The 23533-nt window shown below is 30.2% G+C and overlaps 1 protein-coding gene across 1 annotated transcript in view; it reads right to left on the bottom strand.

The window, feature by feature from the left end:
- Positions 1 to 621: 621 nt before the first annotated feature.
- The window catches only part of LOC142332435 (phosphatidylinositol 4-phosphate 3-kinase C2 domain-containing subunit beta-like), an 83068-nt gene continuing 60156 nt past the window's right edge, over positions 622 to 23533 (bottom strand). The window contains exons 21-28 of the mRNA XM_075378879.1: positions 22132 to 22282; positions 18043 to 18199; positions 16378 to 16616; positions 15201 to 15401; positions 14114 to 14313; positions 11236 to 11327; positions 4972 to 5127; positions 622 to 1154 (exon numbers count right to left, since the gene is read on the bottom strand). Coding sequence (XP_075234994.1) covers positions 978 to 1154; positions 4972 to 5127; positions 11236 to 11327; positions 14114 to 14313; positions 15201 to 15401; positions 16378 to 16616; positions 18043 to 18199; positions 22132 to 22282 — 1373 coding nt within the window. The 3' untranslated portion in view covers positions 622 to 977. The remainder of the gene's footprint in view (positions 1155 to 4971; positions 5128 to 11235; positions 11328 to 14113; positions 14314 to 15200; positions 15402 to 16377; positions 16617 to 18042; positions 18200 to 22131; positions 22283 to 23533) is intronic.

Below are 23533 nucleotides of genomic sequence, written 5' to 3' on the forward strand. Positions count from 1 at the left end.
TTTACTTATCAAATTAAGTTTAGTAAGTTAAAAAAAATTAATTTTTAAAAATTAAAATTTTTTACTGATTTTTGTTTTTATTTTAAGAACTGTCATTTAAAACATGCTAGATGACTGATATTTCTAGAGCACGTACCTGGAACAAAAAATTATGTAACTCTGAAATCATGTCCATCTAAATGTGTCTAATATATGATTTCCTACTTGATTATTATGTTGCATAAAACCAAAAAGCAATCTCTCCATAAAGACTATAAAAAGCCAGATTAAAAAAAAATTACTTACATCGATCAATATTTTTAACAACTAGAATGTAATACAAGTGATTTTACTGTGGTTCTTTAATACAGTATCCCTTAAAAAAATATTAAAGACCCTTTAACAAAATAATACTTTATACAAGGTGAATAACATTAAGACTTAACTTTCAAAACATAAAAAAAATATAAATTTTCATATCATTCATTTTACATCAATGACAATAAGTGTAATAAAAAACCACTTACAATAAATTTCTAAAGGAAATCTCTCAAAATGTTGAAATTGTAGGAGAAATATGTATGTAATTACAAATTATTAACATTTTACAATGACCCGAAACAAATATTATTATGATTATATTTCACTAATACTCATAGTACATTTATGAAATATGTATATATTGTAAATATACAATATTTACAAAAATTGTACTGAATCCTAAAGCTACAGCTTATATCGGCATACAAGTGTGTATACACACAAAATTCATGCGTGTATTTTTAAAAATACACGCATATAATAATTTCAAAATTATTAATTTAAATTTAAATTATAAATTATAAATTTAAATTTAAATTATAATAATTTCGCAATATAATTATTTCAAAATTATACTGACATAAGGTGACTATGATCTTATTCATCCTCATTCCACTGCGTTCTTTGATTATAAACATACTAAAGTATACAAAATAAATTGTTAATAATGTGATACGTTATCTATGTATATTACCTAACATATACCAGTCGATTGTTTCCTCAGATAAATTCAATGATGACAACGATAATGATATACCACCCAAAAATTCATTTTCTTGTAAAGGATCGTGATTCCATACGGTAGCTTCTAAAATACGATGTTGTATAACTTCAATCGGCATTCTATATTCTAACTAGTTAAACAAAAGAAAAGTAAAAAAATAAAAATTATTTGCATAGATTTATTTATTTATTGCAATAAATTTTTAAAGTGAGAGTGAGTATGAATTGGGATGTCTGAGGTATGCGGTACAGGAGTAAATAGAATTTTTTCTCCTATCCTATTGATTTATCTAGAGAAAAGTTGTCAGTGAATATCTATATGAAAAAAAAAAAAAGATGTCTGTTGCGAAAGAAGAATCAAATCCAATCCTGAGGCTTGGACAAGTGTGCACAAACGTACAAAAAAATTAACAGCATGAGCTTGGTTAATAAGAATGAAAGAACAAGTATATAATAACACAAAATAAATAGAGTAAATAATTTTAAATAACTGAACAGCAAGATTAAAACTTGTGTAGCGGTCAAGAATAATAAACAAAAATTCCAATGGCAAAACAGACTTTTAACATGCAGATAAAGAGATGTGGGGATAAAGAGATGTGAGATGTGGCACTCTATGGAGAAAAATATCAATTCTCAGGAAAGGTGGAAAAAGACTAGAAGTGAAGGTAATATGAGTATGGAGATGTTTTTAAAGAATAAATTGAACGGATAAAGTGGAAACAAGGAGATAAAAAACAGGAAAATAAACTGCATGGAAAACTGGCTAAGAAGAAAATAAAATGGAGACTAGGCAGTACGGTGGAAGGAGTGAGAGGAAAGTTTCAACTGAAGAATGATATAAAGTTGGAAGTGAAGTACAGAAAGACAAAACATTTAGTGAAGGAACGATCGGTTTATAGGCAGAATGTTTGGTGAGAACTTCCAGATGGCTAAAGTTTATCATCAAATTTGTTTTTGAGCATCATAATACTGTGAATTCAATATTCACAGTAGATACAGACACCCGCAGTAAGAACAACAATTAATCATATACATAATAATTTTTGGTAAAGAGTTATCTCAAAATATTTATGACACAGCTAATCTTTTTAAATGTTGTTTTTTTACATAGGGGCTTGTTTTAAAGAGAATGCTTGGATCATTCCAAAATAAAATAGAACATCCTTCAAGTTATATCAGGGATAGGAAGTAGAGAGGTAAGCTTCAAGAGATCACTAAAATTATTAAAAATGTAGTAAAGTCAGACAAGATAGCCTTGATGATGCTAAATTCTACATTAAACTAATCGTGATAAACAAATGTAAATAATTGCATTTTAGAAATGTTGTGTTAATGAATTCCATTCGTTTATCTATCTACACAGATTATTCTACAGATTGAAGTGATAAAATCAAATGAAATGTATGAAAAACATATCAATCAAATGCTCCTATCCTTCAGAGGAACAAATAATAATTAAATTAAATGTATTATAATTTAATTTAAATAAATAATTTATTAATAAATCATTAAAAAAATTAAATAATTTATTATTTAAGTGATTCTATAGCAATTGATTAAAAATAGAAGGAAATAGTTATCAACCTATTTATATAACTTGGAAAAACAGAGAAGATAAGTTTATCATGATTTGGTTTATGAGCTGTAGACATTTGCATTGTGTTATCTGTGCAGGCAAGTTATTGACCTGAGTTTCATTTGTTTGGTTGAAAGTATTAAAACTCAAGAAGATGCAATAAAACTTTTTCAAGATCATGATGTTTCTTAGAACCCATGAACCCATGAAGCACTCTTGAAGCTTGTAGGTCATGAAATGGAATTGCAACGGCATAATTTTTGGCCATAGAGCTGATTGAAAACACAGTGCCATGAATATAAATGATTATCTATCTTCATAAAACACTGCGAAAAGGAACTTGAAATTAATGCATAAAAAATATTAGATCAGAAAAAAATTATACGTGTGAAGTGACAGCTAATTACTTAAAAAAAATCTAATTCAAATGGTGACCCAGCATTACAAACAAGAGCTTTTATTTTCTCATAGAAAATATCATGTCAGCCATAGTTTTCCTGAACCAGGGGTGGGTTAATTGACATATTTTGTAGAAAAAGTAGAAATATTTTTTTTGATGAGTGCTGATAATATCTAAGGCTGAACAAATATTATCTACTATTTAACAATTCATTCTACCTGGCATAATGATAATACTGGATGGGTTGAAGGTTTACAATTGATTGGAAAGTGTAGGCTACAAATATAAGATAGTGTCACATAATAACACTTTTGTTGACCCTGGAAGCGGATTGCATATGCAAAAGAAAGCATGTGGAGACTGGCAAAACACTAGTGTAGCATGCATTGGACAATGAGTACCTCTGCAAGATTATGTGGCGTCGCTGACACGAGGGTAATGATTTATTTGAAAGAATACTTCAACATATTGTTTCATGCTGAACTCCAGAATAAAGGTTAGTTCTTGAATTTTTTAATACGATGTTAAAAATTATTAAAATCTCATGTAGACAGATAACTGAAAAGATCCTAAAAAATATTTTCTGGTTTCATAAAAAAAAAATCCATTCTAGAAATGGGTGATATAAGACACTACCAGTTCTTTAGGAAGTCTTCAAAAACATTTCAAATTATGTCTTATGTCATCAAATAACATAAGTTATGGCACACTGCCTATGTTACAGCAGATAACCAAACATACATTACTAGTACATTTTATTTATTTAAAACTAAATGTTTTCTCCAAAAATAACATTCAAAGTTAAGTTGGTTTTTTAAATAAAGCCAGACAGGTTATTTTGCAAAAAATTAGCAACAAAATTATGTACTACAGGCTAAATATATTAAACATTAATAAAATTTTGATAAAAAACATAAAATAGGTAAATATTTCAAGTATAGCACACAACAAATGTGAGATTATGAAAGGACCTCACAAAAAAAAAATTAACAATAAGTGAGTAAAAAACCTATCAGTTAGAAACAAACAACTAACCAATTATAAACTATACAATAAAAAAAAAAAATTGTAAATAAATAATATAATTTTTAAAATAAAACTTTAATATATACGGCTTCTAAAGAATAAGAAAAATTAATGAAAAATTTATTAAAATTCAGACAAAATCAAAACAGATTTAGGAAATTCAAATAGTTTGTAAATTTTTATTCAATCATCACGCATTAGTGTTTGCCAGTATGAATTGCCAATGCAATGACAATGACAGCTACCAACCATCTATTCAACAACAGTCATCCACTAGTTTGCTTCATCGACTTCAACCAGTGTTTCATGAAAAACATATAACTGCAATGGATCGTTTCTCCATGAGGATTGGCTGAAATAAAGTCTTCTTGGTAGTCTAATTGATTTGTTTGTTATCTTGGACTATTATCCTAGTTAGGATTCACAGAAACTGATTTTTATCATTTTTCCTTGGTCAACAGAAGTAACACTTTGTGTTACATCTGTTGACCAAGAAAAGTGAACCCTCATTTAATTTACTGAGATCAATCATTGTGTAACTTTCATCAGTAAAAGAATACGTATTTTGTTCTCTTTTTTTATAAGAAAGGTCATTGTGCACCTTTTCTCCCTGATTGTATTGTATGATAAAATTGTTCACTTACTCAGTAACTCATCTATCTAAATATATTGTCACCTATTTTTTTTTTTAAATTAGGGTTTAGTGTTCAAACTGCTCTTTATCTCTGCACATCAATTTCTTTAATTTTTCTGCACTTAATTATTATTTTTCTACTTATAAGTTATAAAAATTAATACAACATCAATTAAATTAAACATGATTCTTTATAACAGAATATTTATGAACTATTTGGGTAATAAATAAATTTGTCAATGTCGGCTTGAAAAAATGAAACTAGATATAATAGTTGTTTTTTTTCAAATAAAAAGAAAGTGTACAAACCATTTCCATAAATGATGGATGACAACTTCTACGTACAACTTTAGTTTTCCTTTTGGTAACTTTTCCAGGATCAGGCATTAAATAAACTTTAACATAAGTTGATGGTTCTTGTCCACCAGCAATACATGAAAGATCTCTTACATGATGAATCATTACCTAGGATTTAAATAGATAAGATAAAAATTAAGAAATAAAAATCAATAACTTTGTTTTAGTTTACAGGTTCATATCAATCTTATTTATTCAAAATTTCAAATTCAAGTCAGATTTCAAAATAAAAAATAATCCAGTCATTAAATTCAATTTTGTTGTATATAAGAAGATTCAGAATGACACTAAAAAAGAAATGGAAATTCCATGCAAAACTGTACGCTCAAATATTGTGCTGAGACAATATTTGAGTGTACGCTGCCTATAGGAAAAAATCTGTGTAGAAATCTTCAGAATAGAATAGGTTAACACAGTCAGTGCTGAGCACTTGCAGGTGCATAGTCTATGCACACATGCAACTCGCTGACCATGGCATACGCATGATAGTGTACAGCAGCTTTTCTATCACTACTGTAGGGGGTCAGCATATTACTGTTGATTGGTATCATATGTTAGCGCATCAGAAACGTTTATATTTTGTCACTGTGCAGTTTATTCATACTTATATTGAACTGGTTTTTTTGAAAGAATTTTAAATCTGCATGAACTTTTATCATATTTGAAAGATGACAGATTTATAATAAATATATATATTTTAAAAATTATCTGTATTTCAGTTAGTATTGATCAGACAATTATGTTTTATTTTATAATTATATATTGATACTATTATCTTTACTAAAATTAATATTTTATGGCGATTATCTATATCCCTTATAATAAAATATGATTTAGGAAGTTATGTGAAAAGGAATTTAAGTAAAAACTAATTTTCAGGTCGTAAACAAGTCAGGTGACAGATGAAGTCAGATGAAAATAAACTTGATCTAACCGATAAAAAGGTAAAATAAAAAATTCTTAATCAGTAGTGGAATAAAAATTGGGAATTTATTGCACATAAATTTAAACAGACTTTTTATAAGTAAATTCCCCAAACTTAAGTCCTTTTTTTCCATAAATCAAAGAAATAAGTGATTTTTATCTAATTAAAAGACTAGAAAATTAGTTAGCATAAACAAATATGAAGTTAATGAATACGCTCAACCTGGTGCGAGTGAGCTGCTTTTTCATCTCTCATGCGTACCACACACTAGCACATGGTTGTGTTTTTTGGGGATTTTTTATTACAAGATTGTATAAATGTTGATAACTAGTATACTTAAGGGAAAATAAAAATAAAATAATTCAACAAGGAGGAATATAGTGGAGGACAGTGAAGGAAGGGGTATATTCACAAAGGATGAATGGTGTTAAATAATCTAATGAAGTGTTTGATTACGTTTCAGTGGAAAGAAGACAAGGGCAACCTATTAACCGTTGAATGAATGATATTCTGGTGGCAAAGGAAAAAAAATGTTTTAGAGAAAATCAATGGGAAGATAAAAAATATGGGATCTATGATGTGAAAAAAGACATGATTTAACTATAAAAAAACTCAACAAAAAAAATATGTATTCCAAAAATTGTAATAGTACATCAAAACTAAAAATGATATAACATTAAAAAGTGCAGCTCAGCATAAGAAAATGATAAAAAAATACTGATACAAAATTCAGTTAAGATACTTCTTCTCTATACATTCACACTATTCTGGGAAAGAGTACGAGGGAAAAAATCTTCCACCTAACTCATCTCATCCTCTAGTTTGCTAAAAAAAAAAAGGAATAATGCCTAGAATTGCTGTGCCTATTCTTAAGTGGTTCTTTAGTACCCTGAGGAAAATCAATTTGTACATGCAGTCTTTAAAGTAATGGTCAGAGATCCCTCTACTGCTCAGAGGGGAACCTTTAGGTGGGGCTGCTTGTCTCATTCTGCAATGGTCACTCTGCAGATAGTCATTCCTTCTTCACTATACACTTTTTCCCTTACCTTGATCTTTTCTCCAGTGTTTGTTTTGATCTACAGGTTTTATCTGTACATCCATTAAATGCGTGCTGAGGATTTAATGATCTGTAATTAAGTTTTTGGACAAGTAAACATCTTGGTAAAAACTATTGTAAAAGAGTTTGAGAATTGTAAAACTGTCCCAGCTAAGACTACACATAGAGAGTGTGGTGCATTGGTTTGTTTGTTTGTTAGCAGTATGTGCTCATATTTTTATTTTAATAGATTATATTATCTACTATAAACAGTATCATAGTTTACATTATCATTTATTATATTTATTTTTTTTTTTTACATTTTGTTAAAAAACTATGATAGACAGTATTTTCGAAATTTGATAAAAATAAATAAGTGTAAAAGCACCATGCTTCTTGATACGAATGATGTGTATATGTGTGTGTGTATATACATATATATGTATCATGTAAATGTATTAATTCTTTTACTTAATTATATTTGTAATGTAATTGTATTCTGTAATTTTAAGTAAAATTCTTTTACTTAAATATAATGAACTAAAATTCTTTTCTTCTTTAATGAATATATATAAAATACTTAACATTCTAACAAACATGAGAGGATATTATGAACATGTCAAGGGTCCAGGAGGCAGAGCCCCCTGGCTTGACAGTTGAGCCTCTAGACAATAGAAGAGAGCCTCTGAACAGTTTTTTTTTTTTTAAGTTTAAGTAAGGAACTGCCATTTCATATGCCAAAAAATGGTCAGTAAAAACTAATAATATCCACCCTGAGGTTGTAAATTAGAAAAACATACTGAATGAGGAGTGGGATACATTTTGCATTTTTTTTATGGTAAAGTGTATCCAGTACAAGTAAAAAACAAAAATCTAATTTTCATGAAGAGGGTGATGGCCTACTTTTGTTTCAATTGAAAAAAATAGCAAACAAACCTAAGATTTCAATGGTATATAGATTGCTATGCCTAGTTAAAAATAAGTTTATTCTTTAAGTTTTGCTAAAACAGGATAAATGGATTATGCATAATTGACACAACAGACAAATCAACATAATGGGGATAAATTGAAATAAACAAAGCCCCTCATGTAAAAATCTTTCACTTTAGTTTTGAACAGAAGGCAATGTTTACGCTGTTGGCGTAAAGTCGTTTTATTCCAATGAATTTAAGGTTATGGTCAAGTCTTGTAGTTTACAGGCTTGGTTATTTATTTTGTATTTTTTTAAGGCTTGTCTACGTGTATTTTTAAATAGGTTATTTGGATTTATTTTCGTTATCAATTTCTCTCAGGCTCCAGCTTGTCTGACTATTGCATCATCGTATTGGTTTAGCTTATTTATATCACGCATTATTTCATGGCTGTTTAGTCTTAATGTATATATTAGGCTTAGTGTTTTTTATTCTCAACCAATTTCAATGTTGTAATAGTTCCTCGAAGTCTATTTCTCTTTGTCTGCCCTGATGTCATTTCTTCAACTTGTGTATTCAGAAATTATTTTTATCAGTCTTATGTAATTCTTTAGTGGACTGCTCGCTTAAATTATTTTTGTTATGTCTTCGTTCCCGAATTCCACACCGTTTCTCTAATCGCTCTCATACTAACACTAAGACACTACTCTTGTTGTCAACACACACACACTCTTCTGTCCATTGCTTTGTTCGCTTCCCCTACTTCTCACCACGTCAGCTTTTATTCTTTCTAGTTCGGACTTTCACGTTCTGCAGATCCTGGTCCTCTTGGAGGGCCAGGCTTCGATGTTTTCTTTCTTTCACTTAATGTTAATACTTTCGTCGTCTTCGCACTTATAAACGTTGCGGTATTTCTCTGTTAAAATATTTTCTAATTCTACTCGTCAGTTTTTCGTGATTTCACAGTTTTCTATGTTCATCCAGCCTCGTTTCTTCGTTAAGTTATTCTTCAAATTCTACATTACTTCTCTGTGGAAAGTGCTTCAATCATTATAAGCTGTCAATTCTGTAGACGCCGAATTTTCTCCAGCTTCTTATTACAATTTCAGCGAAGCAGAATTTCTTCAAACTCGTTGCTACACATTTCAGACGCCCAGTCTTGCTCAACCTCGATGCCACATTCTCACCACTGTATTCCTGATACACCACGGCGGACTACGCCCAGGAATGTATGTATTCGTTTTACCTTCATTCATGAGTTCCTCTCTTACAAATATTTGTGTGCTACAGGCAAGTTCAGTTTTTCATTACTTATTACGTTAAACCGTTATGTTATCATTAAAATTTGTGGAACATTCAGTTCATCATACCTATGCCTTTCAAGTTTCAATTTCACTTAAGTAGTCACAACAGGTTACTTACATAAGGTTTTCATTGTTCAGCTGCAACCATTTCACGTGCTTTATTAATTTCAATTCTGTAGTTATGATAATTAACCCTACAATTAATTTCAATGCGATTATTGTAATTAACTCTTTATTTTTATGTTTACTTATCACAATTTGATTATTGTTATTAACTATTTTTGTACTAGAATATCATTGTGACCTTTTTTCTACACTAAACTAGAATTACATGTATTAATTATTTAATGTTAAGTTTGTTGATGTTCTTAATTCAGAAAAGGCCAGTGCCAATTAAGATTTATTGTAATTCGTTTACAGTTAATGACATCTGTACATTGCTATTTGTCACATTATAGTATATGTCAGTAGTACAACTGTTTGCCAGTTACATTTTTCTATTGATATTATGTTTTTCTAAATTTACAATTAAAATTAAGGTGTTTCATGTTCTCTTGTTTTTCAGGCTTTGTCAAAAATGTATATTGTCAAAATCTGTATTTAAAAGTGTATATTCATGTATTTTTTTTTTCATTTAACATCATTGTTCATATGCTGATTTCAGTTGATATTCTAATGTATCATTAAATTATGTTATTTTCATAATTTCTTTTTAGTTTTTAAGGTTATGATTTAACATAAGTTCATTTGTTTCTTTCTGATTAAAGTCCAATTTCTTTTGGCAAATACGAGCTGTGTTTTTTTAGTTAACGTTACCCAACAGGCAAAGATGAAAGTGAAGCAAAGGCAAAGTGAAAATAAAATGCATTTTACTGTAAATATATACAAGGGCTGTCCAGAAAGTTAGTTAAGTTTTGAAATATAAAACCAACCAAAAAAAAGAAATTTTATTACATACTTGAAAGGGACAATCTTAAACTATTTTTTTACATTTACATTGAGGTATTATCATAACGATGCACAAGCTTCTCAATTCCTTCTCTGCTGCCTTAGATTTTTGGCACCCAGCTTATGATAACCAACTTCCCTGATACAATTTTATGCAATAAACTTTGTGAAATTTAAGGGAATTTGAAGGAAATGAAGCGAGAGTTCTGTAATCGCAATGTGGTGATTTTCACAAATTTTATAGTTGATTTTTATCGGTTCATCAGTCACAAGGCTAGGCCAACCACTGCAATCCTCATCATGAACATCGGTGTGGCCACTTTTATACTGAATGAAACACTGCCTCACTACACCTTCACTCATTATTCCATCTCTGTACACCTCACAAAGTTGCTGATGAATTTCAATTCATCACTGAACGCACCTAACAACAGCAGGATTTTCGATTTTCTATTGAAGTGCAGTGCACATCTCACAAATTCACTTCGAACAAGTAGAAAAATCACAGTCCACATGCTATAAAAGCTTGATGCATACTGACTGTAGAAACCTTTTGATGCCAAGATGGTGGCTCTATCCCCATCCAGTTCCACACTAGGCACAAACATACATTACTTTCTGGATTGCTCTCATATATAATTTAAATTTTATTAAATAAAACACCTAGTACAGAATATTGAGATAGGACATATCTTACCTTAATTTTTCATTAAATTACTTTCATGGGATCCCATATCTCAGTCATGATTGAAATTTTATATATATATATATTTTTTTTTTTTTTCTCATACCCAGATAGAGCTTGATAATAAAGATTATCACTTGCCTACCTAGTAAAGTTGTAGCATGGTAAAATTTCCTGTTAAGTAACTAACACCTCAAGAAAGATTTATTCTATAAAAAAAAATAAGTCTCCAATTTTCACTCAGAGGAAAATGTAGCTCTTAGAGAAAATGATTTATCCTCAATTAAAAAAATGGCACTGTGATACACACTCTCTCAGTTTAAGCTTTACTTTTCATCTAAGATGTTATCTGAGTAAATTTACATTAAGATTGTAGAATACATATAGTATAAAAAAACATTACTTACCATAAGTGTACCCCGTTGATAATGAACAGAGAGCTTTAGCTGCCCTTTAACTCTCCACATTTCATTAGCAATTTGAGTTTCCTTTTTTCTCTCTAAAGAAAAATACATAAATATTAAAATAAATAACAAAGCAATTAAACTATTAACTAATTAATTTTGTAATATTGTAATAGTCTCTAGAATAACTGGTGTGTCTTCAGATTTTAATACCAAACATAGTGGACCAATTTTTTTTTAGCGGTAAAAAAATAATTAAATTACTTTTGATTTTGTCAAAAAGAAGTTGTTTTCATTTTTCGTGGATTAGAGAGTAACTATATTTCCATTTCATACTAACTCTTTAATTTAAGAGATTCAGGATTAGAATAGTGGACTCAAGCCTCAACACAGGTCACAGTAGATTTTAAAGGTAAACTGTATGATCTGTTGAGTTTCATTTACTTGGCCACTAAAACACTGTTTTGGTGTTTGAACAGGTATGAAACTCAACAGATCGTACAATGAGTGATGAATTGGAATAAGGCTCAAATGAATCAATATGATTTGCATTAAACTTATAAAAAGTGCAGGATCACTTTATAGCAAAGAAGGGGAAATACTTGAACAGTTTTTCTTTTATCTTTCTTATACACACTTACAAAAAAATTATTTATTATCTACATAGGTTTTAATGGAATAATTATGTCTAAATAACTGTAGATATACTTTTAAAATATATTCTTTAATTAATAAATTACTTAGGGAGAAAATATCATACACAAGGTTTAGACATAAAATTCCTGAACTTTTAAAACTGTGTGAGGGATAGTGATGCTAACAAAATGTGAAGTTACATTTGGTAGCAGCCTAATCACAATGTAATATTTTGTTTAATCATCATATTAAACCTGATGGTATCAATAAGTGTTGGGTGCAGTGACAGCTTGTAGTTAAAATTAGTGGGGGTAATACTCAAGAAAATGTTTTTCTGGGCCTTTTCAAGGCCATGGTAAAAGTTTTCTGTAAAATAAAAGAACTGAATCAAACAGAATAGCTAGAAGCAGGATAATAATCTAATTCCACTCTTATCAGATTCAAGAATATGGTACACGATTTTTAAGCACATTGTACTTAAAAACTGTATTGGGTTTAACCAAATTAATAATAAAATTTCAATACAGATACAACATTTTTTAGTATTATTAGATAATCACTAAATAAAATGTCCACATAACACTTTAGTCCAATGGAGCTTAATTTAAACTTCTATGCACACAGAAAGAAATACATAATTAGTGTTTACTAAATATCTTCTCTTTCATCCTTCCAGCATGTTTTTGGACAAATTTGGCAATCAAAGAGCCCTTGCTTTTCACCATCTTCTGATCACTACTGAAAAAAACAACTAAACTGCTTTCATACTCCTTCCACTGACTAAACTAGAAAAGGGAACGAACAAGGAATGTTCCATACACATGTGGAGTAAAAAAAAAAGAACTACCTTCCACCAGCATGCTAGGGTCGGCATTGTGGGAGCAACAGTGCTCTCTCTCTCTCTCTCTCTCTCTATCTCTCCCTCGTAACCTTGCATGCAGCTTCCTATGTACAACAGCCAAACACCACACTGCTGGAACTGTAAAGTTCACAGTTCCATACAAAGATTTTTGTATCTCTTTCATAAAGTGGGGGATGGCTGCTGATGTTGAGCTTAAGTTGTTTAGATGTTGTTATACATTGTACAAGTATAAAGAAAGAATTAAAGAAAAAAGGACTCATTATACGTTATCGATAATACCGAGTGGAAATAAGGGGTGCTGCAGTTCCACAGTGCTTACATGCGAGCCGCCACTGGTTGGGTGTAGAGTGATTATTATGGCATTTAAAATAATGATTTTCATGGTAAATAATTATGAAAACAATTAATGTGTTTCTGGAGAAATCCTTTTAGGAAACGTTTGAAATGTTACAAACAGAACAGCAATGAGGCTTTAATCCAGACTCAAATTTATGAGTGGTGGAAATGTTTCAAAAATGGTTGAACTTCAGCTGATCATGAGCCTCATTCAGGCTGATCATCAACCTTCAAAAACTGTAGCAAAAGTTAAAAAACTAATTCATTCTAACCATCATTTAACTATTCATGAGGTAGCTGAAGAAGTAAGCATTTCAAAAACTGTGGACCATGAATTTATTACACAAAATTTAGGTATGACTTGCAATGCAGCCTAATTTGTCCCTTACATACTAATGATGAGTAAAAATAGTATTGACTTGATGTAAATAAACAACTTCTCAATCAAGCTAATGAGGATGAAAACTTTTTAAAAAAATATCATTATTAAAGATGATATATGGGTGCATAGATAAAATATTGAAATAAAAACTCTATTATCAGAATGAGTGTAAAAGGGTCCCATGAATATCTCCTCATAGCAAGACAGTAAAGCAATGAAATAAATGGTTTTACGAGGTTAACAAAAAAAAATAAAAAAATAATGGTCTGAAATATGGAAGTCAAACACTCCAGAGTGACAATGCACCCATGTACCAAAATATGAGACAACAGTTATTCCACGCTAAGTTTTTTTTTTTTTTATTAAAAATTAAGTTGAAAGGTAGATTTCTTCAATTGATCAACTCATAAGGAAAAGTTGCTAGCTGAACTTTCAGTTCCAGAAGTGTTTTGAAGGAAGCAAGTAATATTGGTAGAAATGTGTTTGAAATAGAGGTGATCACTTTGAAGGGAGGAATGTAAGGTTGCAGGAAGTAAGTAAGTAGGAAGCTTCTAAGGTAAATGGAACATTTTTCATTTAAAAAGTTTAGGTATTTTATGGACAAATCTCATACACAATCTTTTCTGCTTATATTTTAAGAAAACATAATATCAAATACTACTTACCTCTAAGTTTAGCTTCATGTATGCTAGCTTCCTGTTGATCACGTAATAAAGGATGAAAAAATGTATAAACAAGATCAGAATGACATATTTCATCAGCCATTTTAAACAGTGAACTTAAAAATCGTTTAATTTCATGTCTACGTTTCTCTGCTACTATCTTTATATTTGATCGCCCAACATGTAATCCGTAACTCTGAAGACTGTCGATAAAAATAAATGAAATTATAAAAATTAAATTAATACTTATCCAGAAAAAACAACAATATTCAGCAATTCTAATAAAACTTGCTACACAAATATGTGAGTAGGAATAAATATAATTAGTAAATCATTAACAAAAATAATTACATCCTGTTGCCTGAATATTTATATGTAATAAGAAGTTGATTAATTTAAGAGAGAATATTATCAAATAAAACAACATCTGTGTCCAGTGGCTCCCTCAGCCGGGCCGGCCAGGCCTGCTGCTCCAGCAAGGATGTTGGAATCTGCTGGGAGGTCCTACGTTGAGGCAGCCAGGGTGGACGATGATGAATTGCAAATTCACTCTCAGCCACACTCTTTTACTGGAGCCTGAGAGTGGTGGGGCTGCAGCACTGCTATGGTGGGAGAACTGCGCGGTCATCTGCACAGTGGTAGTGATGCTTGTACCAGCACATCTGTATACTAAATTAGCCAATATTAAATTAGGCATATTTGTAGTAACAACGTACATTTACATGTGATGGCTTTTTCAGATTATATTTATCCATTAAAATCAATTTTTATCTCTAAAAGGTATTGAAAATAATTTTCTAGACTTTTAAAACAAGTTTTCCAATTCAGAATAAATTACCAATAGGTACTTAAAATCAAAGGTACTAAAAAGGTATAAGGTACTGAAGAAGGCTAATTTTTATATTTACAGAAGAAAGTGAGAAAATTTTTCCTCATCTTATAAAATAAACATACAAATAATTGAAAATATTACAAGAAAAATAATTCTTTGGAAAGAAAAACTAAAGAAAAATATATTCTGGTTTCTACGACATGCAATTTCATTACAACCAGTTTAAAGCATTAATATGTTACACACTAGTAGACTTACCTATGACACCTTGCTAATGGAAAAAGTATGCATAATTTCTGTTGGAACTCAACAAATTCTTTAAAACTACGGAATAAATATGATGGATCAGGTTGATTAATTCTTTCTACTTTAAGAATATAAACGTAATATTTTTCTGGATCGTACCGTTTTTGATAACCGTATACTTCAACACTTTTCAGCCTACCATCTTGATTTAATCTGAAAGAAATATAGAAATTAAATAAATATTAAAACTAATATATTCACACAACAATTTTGTTGCAAGTATTAAAGCTTGAAAAGAACATCATAAATGTTTGAACATCAGTCGGTAGGTGAACTGACCAATCCAGTAGGTGATCTGACCGATCCAGTATCACTATAAGCTGTTATATATATTAATCCTATCTGACCCTAGAGACTTATAGTAAATCAAGAATTACTGGATAATGTACCATATTTCTTTCCCACATTATAAGAATACATCATTAAAAATATGTTGCGATTAACTACTGCATTCTGACAAAGAATATAAAAAAATGAGAAATGTAAACTGATAATTGTGGTGATTTAAAACAAAAATCGTAATCTAAGGAAGTTATTTAATAAAAAATAAATGTACTATTATTATGATCTCAAAACAGAAAATACAAGTATATTACATTAATGACAAGCGAGAGATTAATAAAACAGTCTGTGCAGATATGTGAGATTTTTACAGGGACTGCACCTGAAATCAGCTGATCAGTAGTTAGTATGAGAACAATCCATTGTGCTCATACTAAATATTGAGATTTGTTAAACAAATTCTGATGGAAAAAATATTTCTATTAATTTTGCAACCAAATTCGTTCGGCAATTCATTTAAAAACATACACACAGATAAACAATAAATATAATATATTTGCAATTACATGTTAACAGCTAATTAAAATTTGTGTCCTTTTTTGGGTCAATTTTCAGATGTATGAAAAATACAAAACTTGATCAGGATTTGAACCCAGAACCATCCAGGCATAAGGTAAGAGGCACTATCACTATTCAGCAGAGGTAAGGAGAATGAGGGTAGCTTCCCCTTTGCCAGAGTAATTACACACTAATTAGTAAAACCGTGCCAATGAGCACAGTTATCCGTTAAGGTAAAATAATAATTACATAAATATACGTTAAATGATCTGATAATTAGTTGACTTACGAGTAAGTGCGTGGAACAAAACTAAGTAATTCACCGTCGCCATTATTTTCACCGGTAAATCTTAACTGAGCAAGATTATGTAAGAAAAAATTAAATTGTGTAAACCAAGATTTAAGAGAACTCTGAATCATCCGGGCAAAAGTAGCAGCTGCTTCAGGATTTGACAATTCAGGTAGTAATGCCCGCTGTACATATCTGACTGCATCAACTGTAACGCCAGGTATACCGGATGATGCCATCTGTAAATAAGATATGTATAATTATATAATTAAATTACAAATAAGTAAAATAAATGTATGCAAACATAAAACTGAAAGTTAACCACCATAAATGTCTATTTGGCTTTAAAAATTTGATTAATTTGTAAGGTGTGCACCATTAATGAGGACACATGTATTTGAACTATAAGATTATTCTAAAAAAAAAAATATATGATAAAAATTAGAAATCAAAGAAAGTAATCTGCAATTAAAAGAGCATTAAACATGAAATTTTCTTATTGTCTTTAGTAGTTAAGTTATTACTAGCATTAGAAGAAAAAGTTGCTCTGTTTTCTTTTACTGTAAACTTTAAATTATTTATTAAAAAAAAACAGATCAACAAGAATGTTAATTTTTTAGGTTAAGTATCAATACACATACCTACTGTGAAGTAGTATCATTTAATTTTTATCCAAATTTTTTTCTATATATACAAAACTCTTGAAAAAATCAAGCATCCAGCTATACAATTTCCACTATATTTCTTCAGCTAATTTCCCTTTTGGTAAAAATAGGGAATAAAAGGAAAACCTATCAATAAATATTCTATAAATAACGTTATGGATAAAAATGGATTGAGTATGCATCAACCATCACATTAATGATTATGAATGTCACAGGACAGTTAAAACAAAAAAATACGTTTTTAAAACTCCATCAATCGCATACTTCAAATAGTGTAAATTAAAAACAGTAATTTATAATAACATTTTTTAATTGCATATTATTAATCTTAATTAAACTTGTTCGATAACTTTAAAACAACAAAATAAATCATTCAAGAACTATTTACCAAAGGTTCTTAGCAAGCAATATCACTTTACAACTTGTTGGTTCCAACGACTGGAAATCTCAGGGAGTAGGATCCTACAACTTTAAGGGTGTGAACACATGAAGTAGGAATTAAATGCTGATGGCTGAAGTCACATTCAATAAACCAGTTTTCATGGCATGGACATAGGAAATTCAAATGTTTTTTCAATTCTTCAAACTGAATCAGAAGTTAAATATTTTTACAATTTTAGAAATTTATTTTGAAGATTTCTTATGCTGTAAAGCAGAATGTTACATTATTACAGTGCAGAACTGTAACTAAACAATGATGACAGTGACTTGAGTATTATGTTCAAGGTAACTATTGTTACATTTCAAGAATGAACAAAAGTTTATTTTTTTTAATATTCCTCTCATAAATGGAAAAATCTATTATACATTTTTAAACACCATATTTATAGAAACATAAATTCATTAAGAAACAGTGGAACCAATACATACTGTTGTAAAATGTTAACGTAATTCAACTTACCTTAAGTATTCAACTTACTTATTATTAACGTAGAAAATAATTTAAAATAATTAATTTAATAATTACAACAAAAAAATAATAAAAAGTAAATATACTTACAAGTCCAAAAAGGTTCAAAATAAGATTTCCATGCTTACGAACAACATTAAATGCTTGACAACACAGATCTACAAAATGATGAAATTTAACAGATGGCTTATCACCACCATTAATTACATAGGCCATATCAGATGTTAAAACAAAAGGAGTCCTATCCCTAAAAAAATATATACATACAAATAATCAAATTTTCATTTTTAAAAATGTAATATTTCAGAAAATTTACATAAGATCTGTATAGAATTCAAGATAAACTTAAAAAAATTAGATTGTAAGTATTTAATTACCATTCAATTTTTTTTAACATTATACCTTCAATCAGAAATGCTCACTAAAATGTTGAAATTACATTTATAAATAAAACTAAATGTACATCTTAACTTAAATAAGGTATTCACAGTTCATTAAATGTACAATTACATGTATTATTAATAACGTAAATAGATATTTTACAGCAATATTATTGATGGCATATTGTACTTTTACAATAAAATGGTACTTTTTGATGAAGTACCATTACAATGGTGTATAAGAGGCAATTCTCCGAAATAGGAAAACCTAATATAAACAAATTTAGGTGAAATCTAGAAATTATCTTTAAAATTAGTAAATGTTATCTTATTTAATTGAACTATAAAAAATTAACTCTTCTACAATGGGTATACGGGAAAGTGCCATATAGCAAATTAAATATTAGTAAAAACAATTAAGAATAAATTTAGATAAGTTTATTTGAATATTTGTCAGTTACATCCAAAAGATTTAAATATATCTGAATACATGATCTTAAACAGGAAATATTATTTACCAGCTGCATGTTTTATAAAATAAAAATTTCTCATTTTTTATTATGAAAAAAATTATGTATATAATATCTGTTATTATGTAACAATTATGTATAGTAATCAAGAGAAAATTCCTAGAATAATTTTACGCTATTAAAAAGTAGTTCTGATAACTTTAATCAAGACAAGTACGCATAAGAAATTAAATTTATTCTATAATATTATATAAAGTGGAAGAGTTCAGAATAAACAAAAAACTACACTATCAATTGCAACCAAATTTTTATCCATGTTTCTTGGCATAACTGAGAAGGTTTTTAATATATTTCATCTCATAAAGTCTCTAAAATATATATGTACTTTATACATATATGATACATAGTAGTGGAGATATGCCAGCTGAGGCACAAACTTTAATGAATTGAATAATGAACTGTGAACTGGGGTTGAACTGAATGATTCAAATCAATCGAATTAATAATATTACAAAAATAATACAATTAAATTTACGTTAAATAACATAATATTAAATAAATTTAAAAAACCTCTGTTTAACAATAAAGAAGTTCCCATGGGGACTGCATGTGAGACTAGAGTGGTGAGGTACGCAAGCACCTTGTGGAAGGTTTGACCAATCATCACAATCAACTGGTAACAGAAGCACTGTTTTTGGGGGTGCAATAGAGCGCTCTTATAATGTCTTTGTAAACAATTATCCAACTTTAAAATTTTAAAACAGGGTATGACGAATATTAAAAAAAAAATTCTTTACATACAAGGTCTGTAAATAAAGTAATGAGACTGGTTCAGAAAAACTTTTATTTACAATCCAATTATTCACTTTCAAAATAGTTCCATTGGGAAGCCACGCAACGCTTCAAACGGTTTTCCCACTCTTCATAGCAGTTTTGGAACTCAAAAACTGGAATATCCTTAAGATGGTCAGTTACATTTATTTTTTATGTTTTCTACTGTTCCAAAATGATATCCTTTAAAATGTTTTAAAAAAGTCGGGAACAGAAAACAGTCACAGGGGCTCAAGTCAGGTGAATATGGTGGTTGAGAAACTACAGCAATGTCTTTCTTTGCCAAAAACACATTAACTGAGAGTGCAGTGTGACAAGGTGCATTGTCATGATGCAGCATCCAGTTGTCTTTGATGGCTGGTCTCACGTAAGCAACTCTTTTTCCGGAGTCATTCAAGAATCTCTCGGTAAACATATTGATTTACATTCTGTCCTACATGCAAAAACTCCTTATGGACAATGCCATTACTATTGAAGAAACAAATTAGCATGGTTTTGATTTGCTCATTTTTTGCTTTTTTGGTCCATGGTGAGTTTGAAGTGTGCAACTCTTTCCTTTGGTGTTTTGTTTCTAGGTCGTGCTCAAATATTCAAGATTTATCACCAGTACTACCATTTTTTAGGAAATCAGGATCGGTTTCAATTCATCCTAGAAGATTGCGGCACACTTTTACCCTGTTGTTTTTCTGTTCCCCAGTGAGTTTTTTGGGACCAATTTTGCACAAACTTTTTTCATATCCAATTCATTTGTCAAAATTTGATGCACAGTGGTACGGTTCAAATACAATTGTTTTACAATCATTCTGACAGTTAATCGCCGGTCATACTGTATCAAGTATCTGATTCGCTCAACGCTGTAGTCACTTTTTGATGTTAATGGTCTTCCAGAGCGTGGATCGTCTGCAACTGATTCCCGGTCATCTGAAAATGCTTTAAACCACCTAAAACTTGGGCTCGTGACAGAGCATCATCACCATACACCCTTTTCAATTTTTAAAAAGTTTCAGTAGCATTCTCACAGAGTTTAACACAAAATGTGGTTGCACAATGTTACTGATAATTAATATCACTCATTTTTGTAACACACAACAAAAACTAGTTTCATGAAAAGTTTGTTTACATCTCACATGGCAACAGTAGACTAAAAATATTAATACCTAATATAGATCACCAGTTCATATAACCATATGTTTACTACTAACTTAAGAGTGTTGCCACTTTGACTGCCAAAAAAAACAAAACTAGTATCTACTTTATTTACAGACCTTGTATGTTACACAACATGCAATGAGGACTAACCGTTACAATAAATAATAATAAAAGATTAAACAAATAAAACTGTACAGTTATAAATAGTAATTGAATTGACACAAATCAATGGTATCTCACCAACCAATATTGTACAATTCCTCTCTATAGAGTATTACAAGAATGGAATAAAAAAATCCAAATACTTTAAGTCAAACAAAAATATAAAAATGGGAAATAAATCTAAATCTTTAAATTAAATTTTCTAGCATTTGCTAGTGATCTGGTAATTTTGGCAAAATTCAAGAATTAGAAAAATAATATGCACAAATTCGGTCTATAAATTTCATATGAAAGAACAAAATGTTCTTCCAATAATAAATGTAGAATCCAAACAATGAAAATTTGAGAAGAATCAATCAAGAGTCCAAGAATTTAAATATTTAGGTGAAATAATTATCATGAACATTTTAGAAGGAATAACAGCCTGAACACAAAAATGGAAGGGGTTAATCATTTTACAAGAAATGTTTACAATAAAACTTCTTTTCCAAAAATCGAAAATTAGGACTATATAAAACTGTACTTTTACTGAAAACATTATATAGTGTGGAACGCTTACAGAATTTAACAGGAAAATTTTAGTGAAAGTTTTAAAAAGGATTTTAAAAAAATTCATGAACCAAAAAGCTGAGGTAATATTTAAAATTAAGACCATTCATCATTAAACAACTAATTGAATTATACCAGTAATAGTAACAATAATTACATGGGTGGCTATTGAAGAGTCAAGAAGTAGGGCTCAAGCAAAAAAAATTAAGATTTTGAGATAGATAGCAGGCAAAACAGAAAGAAATAAATGGTATGAGTAACAAGTGATGTTTGAAATACACTAATTGAGGAAAATACAAAATACACAAAATAAAGAGGATTTCAGGAAAGGAGGAAAATGAAGAGAGGTGACCATGTACGAGATGAAGAGAATATATTAAAAAGGATGTGAAAAGTTATCTCTTGTTTTATGGGAAGAAGAGCAATGCTGGAGTATTAGAAGATGGTGAGCTGTAATTATGGACCTGGAATGGGAACCAAAAAAGATGGTGACACAGTAATGTTTAAAATTATATAATACATTAAAAAATAAAATTGAAATATAACTGATTTACACTAACTTAATGAAAATGATGTGCAATCGCTGACTAATTTCAAAAAATAAAAGATATAACATTACGAACAGTAAATTCACATACCTTTTAAAGTTTCCAAACATTTGAGCATCACCAAGAAATTTTCCAAAATCAATATGAAAAAGATGTCCGGACGTTTTTAACATAATGTTATCATTATGTCGATCACATATTCCCAATACGTAAGTTGCAACACTATATCCAGCACAAGATGCTAAAAATAGAAAGAAAAACCCATAAGTTACCAATAATTATCAAATAAACTTATGCAAAATATAAAAAATAAATTATAAGGTAACATAAAATCATAACAAAATGAATGAAATCACTGTTATATGCTATGATGAAGGAACTAGCCTCTTAGCAAATAAATTCTTTCATCAAGGGCATCTCTACTGCTGCTGAAGCTCCACATATGGTAACACCAGTTATGTAAACCAATCTTTGAGCTAATCTTGTACTAATATAAGGAATATTTTTTAAGATAGACCCATTTCAACTATGCCACCAATTTATACTATGAAAACAAACAGTGCTTGCATACCACATTTATTTGTGTAAATAATATCTGTTGATAACAATAATCCATCCCAACCCTGTAGGGGAAGACACCCATCTTGTGATGTTACTGGTTGCCACACCATCCCTTCATTCCAAGCCTGAGGGGCTTTACCGGAGGTCATCTTTAGATCCTCTAACTGACTACATCTCACAGTCATCAGCCAGACCTCGATTGGGATGCCACCGATGTAAATGTCTTGGCACACATTTGCATCAGTAAATACATATCAAATTTCGCCTTCACATACTCCTCAAACAGATATCTTCACATCCAACCTAACCTGATTCCCTCAAACTAACTGAAACCGCAGACCTTGTGCCTAGTACAGATTTGATAACTGTTCATGATCGTGAACGCCTCAGAAAACGAATATAAAATTTCTAACAATCAAAATTGTGTTTTACGCAACATAGAAATTCAGACCTACATCAAAATAAGTTGACCAGTTTAGGTCATCTAATAAGGGAATGCAACCTCATTCTGGTCCATGCAGGAGCCGGGGACAAACCCCACACCACCACTCGGTCCCATCATGGTGTCTCGCATGGCATTACCAAGTCACGATCAGAACCGCCACCAGAAGAGGGAAGCCACACCCCTGGTCGCACGGGCTACCATACCCCGGCAGTGCAGCCCTCCTCACCAGCGGGAGCCCCAAATCAAATCATGAACAATACTAACATAACCGTGGAATGATTCCAATGCGCCTAACCAATCCTCCAACCAATCCAATGCCGAAGCCAGAACCCTAGCCACCCAGAATCTAACCACGATCGAGTACCTCGATCAAACTCCCTCATCAGGGACAGACGTAGAGGACGTGGTTAACTGTATCATCAGTCTCGCAATCCGGGCATTGACTCAAATCCACCAAAAGAAACCTAGCCAAACTTGTCCGAAAGG

The sequence above is a fragment of the Lycorma delicatula genome, chromosome 11 (assembly GCF_047948215.1).
Source record: "Lycorma delicatula isolate Av1 chromosome 11, ASM4794821v1, whole genome shotgun sequence".
NCBI lineage: Eukaryota > Metazoa > Arthropoda > Insecta > Hemiptera > Fulgoridae > Lycorma > Lycorma delicatula.